The sequence below is a fragment of the Octopus bimaculoides genome, chromosome 13 (assembly GCF_001194135.2).
Source record: "Octopus bimaculoides isolate UCB-OBI-ISO-001 chromosome 13, ASM119413v2, whole genome shotgun sequence".
In the NCBI taxonomy this organism is placed as follows: domain Eukaryota; kingdom Metazoa; phylum Mollusca; class Cephalopoda; order Octopoda; family Octopodidae; genus Octopus; species Octopus bimaculoides.
Genome location: NC_068993.1, coordinates 29,835,454 through 29,841,450, shown reverse-complemented (window position 1 = coordinate 29,841,450; position 5,997 = coordinate 29,835,454). Strand labels below are relative to the sequence as shown.

Here is a 5,997-nt window from a genome sequence, read left to right as displayed (position 1 = left end):
GGCACTGGCAACGATCCTGCTCGAAAAACCTCCAGTTATTTTTTGTAATGGAGTAATGTTCTCATTCTTCTATTAAGAAGTGCTTAAGAAACAGCTGTAATGAGCTAACAATTATCCATTGTCTGTTATTATTCGTTTGATTATATATATATATATATATATATATATATATATAATCAAATGAATTATAACAAATGATATATATATTTGCATTGTTTTATTGTTTTACTGCAGCCATGCTGTAGCATTGCCCAAAGCCTTTCTTAGTCGAAGAAATCAACCCAAGGACTTATTCTTTGTAATTCTAGTAGTTATTCGATTAGTCTTTTTTGCCAACCTGCTAAGTGATGAGGATGTAAACACACCATTACCATTGTCAAACAGTGATGGGGTGACAAGCAGAAACACAAAGACATATACACATAAATATATCATCATCATCATCATCATCATCATTGTTGGCATAGGTAATATATGTATATATACATACATACATATAAACACACACAATGGTTTCCTTTCAGTTTCCATCTACCAAATCCACTCACAAGGCTCTGGCTGGCCCGAGGCTATAATAGAAGACACTTACTCAAGGTGCCACGCAGTAGGACTAAACTTAGAGCCATGTGGTTGGGAAGCAACCTTCTTATCACACAGCTATGCCTGCACCTATACCCACACACACACACACATACATATATGTGTGTGTGTGTGTGTGTGTGTGTATATATATATATATATATATATAAATGATCAGATTGGAGACAGGTGCAGCCTTTTGGCTCGCCAGCCCTCAGTCAAACCATTCAACCAATGGCAACATGGAAAGCAAACGTAAAACGCCGATAATGATGATGATGATATACACACACATTTGTATATATTCTTCAGCTAAAGCCAAGTGGCAGGAGACATAAGGGTAGACAAAGCATAAAATGGTTGGATAGTACCCATAGTCTCAGTTAGTCACACTGGGGAATCCAGCCAAAAAGTGCAGGGACAGCTGCTTCTGATAGCATCCTATGAAGGAGGCATCTGAGGACTCTAACCTTATGACCCTTCCAAAGATAGTGGGTGAAGATGGATGGATGTATCTTATACATTTATCATTTGTGTGCGCGCGTGTGTGTGTGTGTGTGTGTACACACACACACATACACACACACAATCTGATCATTTATATATATATATATATATATATATATATATATACACACACACACACACACACATATGTATGTGTGTGTGTGTGTGTGTGTGTGTGTGTGTGGGTATAGGTGCAGGCATAGCTGTGTGATAAGAAGGTTGCTTCCCAACCACATGGCTCTAAGAAAGAGATTTGAAAGAATGGAATGTATGTAACAAAGAGCAAATGAAACTCAAAACTCCAAATTATTCTTGGAACCCATGAGGATCCTTACAACACCAACGTCAGCAGTATTACCAAAATAAGCAACAATAAAATACTTACTTGCTTTTTTTTTCCTTAGGTTAGACAGCATAATACAATAATGGTTCTGCTTCCAAGAAGAAACTACAAAAAGTAAAAACCCAAGGAGATGTAGAAGGTGCAACTTGCTGAGGTGCAATTCTTTAAAAGTGAGTTCTGAAACAAAAATTATATCTTATTTTAAACAGTAATAAACAATGGAAAGTTAATGGATTTGTATATCATTATAGGAGCACTATTTCCTTTTAGCGGAACTGTTATCCAGTTATGCATGATTTGGTTGGTTCAATCAACTACATTGCATTTTTTAATACTCTCATGTGCATCCATTCTGTAACATGCCTTTTAACACTGTGAAATGTCCTCTACTCAGCACCTCGTCTTGCACACTCAGTCTCCAATGTGCAGCTTTCGTTGGGGAATACTGCATCAGACTCTGCAATTGGTGTTGTTTCAGAGTGCTTCCAGCAGTTACACTGGCACACCATTTTTTGCATACTTCATTCTTCCTGTAGCTAATGCATTCATCCTTCAGCTTCTACAAATGATTCACTGCTCTTGCAGGCTTGCAACTCTAGCCTCTGCTCTTGCAGACTTAAAGCATTTTTGCCTCTGCAAACGACTTACCACTTTTGCAGGCAAAATCTTGGCACAGCTTATGTCTCAGCAGCTAACATTGCACTCACATACACTTTGACTTTCACATCCAGTGATTTCCAGTTTCCTGGACAGTTGTGATCACATTTCTATGTCAGGATTTGCTTGCTTTGTCTCAAGGAGACCACCTTTCCGGACAGCAAGCTACAAAGAACTTCTTTCATAGAATTTTCTCCTTTATTTTGATCGCCCTTTCAGTCTGAGCAGGAGGTCATGTAGGAGTACTATTTCCCTTTTGGCTGTGTGTGATTTGGTTGGTTCAGGCAACTGTGTGGCATCGTGCATACATGCTGCTGTCTGTCACTTAGACATAGGAAGTTTTCTAGCAATCCCAGCCAAGCCTCGAAGAAAGTCAGACATAATTTGTTTATGTCGCTGTCGGAGCTCCACTCTACCATGTGGACAATATTGAAGGAAGAAACACTCTAGAATTAAATTACTAACTATGGACTGTTCGAACATTTATCCTGTTCACATTTTAACAGTGAGTGTTACATGTTATTTATGCTGAATACACCTTCCTCTAGATTTGTGACCCTATAATGAGTAACTCAAACTTTTCTTCTGCTCACTTAGGACACTGTTATACCATACCTTTGAATGCTATACTCTGAATGCTGTCAAGCAAACCTTGATTTAATGTTATCGTCATTTCCTCTTATAATAAAATACTATTAAGTCTTCTGAATGTTGTCTATTATTGTATAACAAGGTATTATACTACTGCTGTTGTAAAAAGTCAGAAGTTATTTTAGTGCCTATTCACTAAACCATCATTCCAGATTTAAGCCTACTTCTGTTTTTTAAAGCAATTTTAAATATGTTTTAAAATGTATTCTTACTACAAGAGGCATAATTTTATTTAGATTTGAAATTTTTTTAAGGAATAACTATAACAGATATTTCTTTTCTTTAATAATGTATGAATTAACTGTTTTTGTAAATTCTTTATTAATGAAGTAGACTTTAGCTAGGGTAACAAACTGACAAACCATTTAGTGCTTTATTTACCAGGCAATGTCAGGTAGCAAGTCTAGTATATAATAATAATAATAATAATAATAATAATAATAATAATAATAATAATAATAATGATGGGTATTATGGGCTTCGTATATTTTACCCCAGTGTCACTTTGATGGCATGCACTGCTCTCTCACTCAATAATAACTATAATAATAATAAAATGACAACAAAAGAATGAGACCTCGATATTAGGTAAATAGTGGAATTTATATACCTATAGTATAGGACAATCAGTAAGTTGTCATAACAGGACTCATAGTTTCAAATGCTGGAACTAAAAGCTACGATGCATTTTCATCGGCTATTTTGACAATAGATGCTACGAAAAAAAAAAACACTAAATAAAAGGGAAGCTATTCTAATAGACAGGAAAAATTACAAACGGTAAAATAAAAATTATAAAAAAGACATGCAACCATATTCTTACAATACATATAAAACCTTCTGCATTTGTAAAGTCTACATACATACACACTCACACAAACATATATATATATATGCCCATACACACAAAACATATGTGCTCATATACGCATATATATATATATATATATATATATATATACACACACACATACATGTATAAATATACACACACACATACATGTATAAATATACACACACACATATGTATATATGTACGCAACTTCATCTTCATATACACATAAATGTATGCTTCCAAATATATTAGACATTTATCCATATAAAATATACTCACACATACACACAAACACATACAAATATACATACTTGTACAGGCATGTATTCACACTCACTGCATATATGAATATACATATATGTACATCTGTATACAGATATACACATACATACATATACACCCTCCTATCAACAAACAACCGCAGATATACATACATGCACAGACATATACACACACACATTCACATTTAATATATGCATACATATACATATATTCACACACATATACATATACTCACACACATATATAATCACACAATTACAAAAGGAAAAAATGAAAAATAAAAAATATACATATAAAACAATAAAAAATGTTAAGACACATGGAAAGCTTGTCGAGAACATAATAAAAAAGCAGGTTCTATCAGTGATCTTGGGGGACCCAAAACCGTAACAAGTATTTTGTCATATGTGGACATGATCCCAAAAGTTCAGTTCTTGAATTTAGACATGTAGCTTTAAAATTTCCCTCTGTGAGACCCACATATCTCTTTGACGAAACTGTGTTCTTAGAGGTCGTAGAATCTATGGTGGCTTCATAAATAATGGCTTCAGTCATACAGGCTCCATTTAGCAGGCATAAGTCTTTATCTCTGCAGGAACAGCTGGCTTTGTGTTGTGTGCAATTACATTTTAAAAATTTGAGCGTGGCTGTTGCCAGTACCGCCTGACTGGCCTTCGTAGGATTTTTGAGCAAGATCATTGCCAGTGCCCCTGGACTGGCTCTTGTGCAGGGGGCACATAAAATACACCATCTTGAGCATGGCCGTTGCCAGTACCGCCTGACTGGCCTTCGTGTGGGTGACACGTAAAAGCACCCACTACACTCTCTGAGTGGTTGGCGTTAGGAAGGGCATCCAGTCATAGAAACTCTGCCAAATCAGATTGGAGCCTGGTGTAGCCATCTGGTTTCACCAGTCCTCAGTCAAATCGTCCAACCCATGCTAGCATGGAAAGCGGACGTTAAACGACGACGATGATGATGATGATGTGGTTGAACTAAAACTAATTTTTAGGTTATCCCTATTGAAGAGTTTCTTATATTTACGATTTATTGGAAAGTGTCTATCTATAAGTGACAAGAAATATTTACCTATATTAAAGGTCACTTCAGAGGAGTAAGGGGGTGTGAACCAGATAATTTTCCTGTGTCCATTTATTTTTTCTTTCTTTCTGGCCTAATAACAGGTGTATAAGCTATTGCCTCTTTAAATCCACTCTCTTTAAGAGCTTTATTATATAATGGGGCAACATTATTAAACATGTTTATATCGGAGGAGAGGCTAGAAATTCTCCTATTAATATTCTTAACTAAATTCTTAAACATTAAGAGTAGAGATGTGTATATGAGCACGTAAACGCATGTATGTTTTGTGTGTGTATGGGCATATATATATATATATATATATATATATCTATATATACATACATGTTTGTGTGAGTGTGTACGTATGTAGACTTTACGAGCACAGAATGTTTTATATGTATTGTAAGAATTCTATCTATATTACTCCAGCAGACTGAAGTAATTAATAGATGAAATTGAGGTACATAATGACAACATACCAAGAAGATAATACGATCAGGTTTATTGTATTGCTGTGTTATTGTTTTGTTGCTTTGCCCCTGATTTTTGTTTGGTCGTGCATGTGTGTATATATACATATGAATATTCATATCCGCATATAAACTTTCCGATAATTTGTTTAGTCTTTGTGTTATTTATATACACTCCATGTATATAGGTATATATAGGTATGTGGGTATGTATGTATGTGTGTGTGTGTGTGCGTATATGTATACGTATATATATGAACGTATATGTATGTATGTGTATACATATTCATGCCTAACTCATTTGACCAGTTAATGGTTGTCCAACCGTAGCTAAGCCAAGACATTTTAAAACAATAGATGACCAATTAGATGAGGGGACTGAACAGCAAAAATAACCCCTCCCCACTACCAGCAAGATTCCAACTACTCCATAAGCAAAAAAATAACACATCACAGGTTCATAGAAGTTTGGATATTATTCTTAGAATTCTCACGAACTAATTGTATAAATTCCTCCATTACAAACACAACTGATACGTATGTACCCAATAGGTTTTTGATATAAATATATATATATATATATATATATA

At 35.0% G+C, this 5,997-nt stretch overlaps 1 protein-coding gene across 4 annotated transcripts in view; it reads right to left on the bottom strand.

The window, feature by feature from the left end:
* The window catches only part of LOC106867229 (polyprenol reductase), a 102,346-nt gene that overhangs the window by 8,066 nt on the left and 88,283 nt on the right, over nucleotides 1–5,997 (bottom strand). For all 4 annotated transcript variants that reach the window (XM_052972404.1, XM_052972403.1, XM_052972401.1 and 1 more), the window contains exon 4: nucleotides 1,472–1,606. In XM_052972404.1, the coding sequence (XP_052828364.1) occupies nucleotides 1,472–1,606 (135 nt within the window). The remainder of the gene's footprint in view (nucleotides 1–1,471; nucleotides 1,607–5,997) is intronic.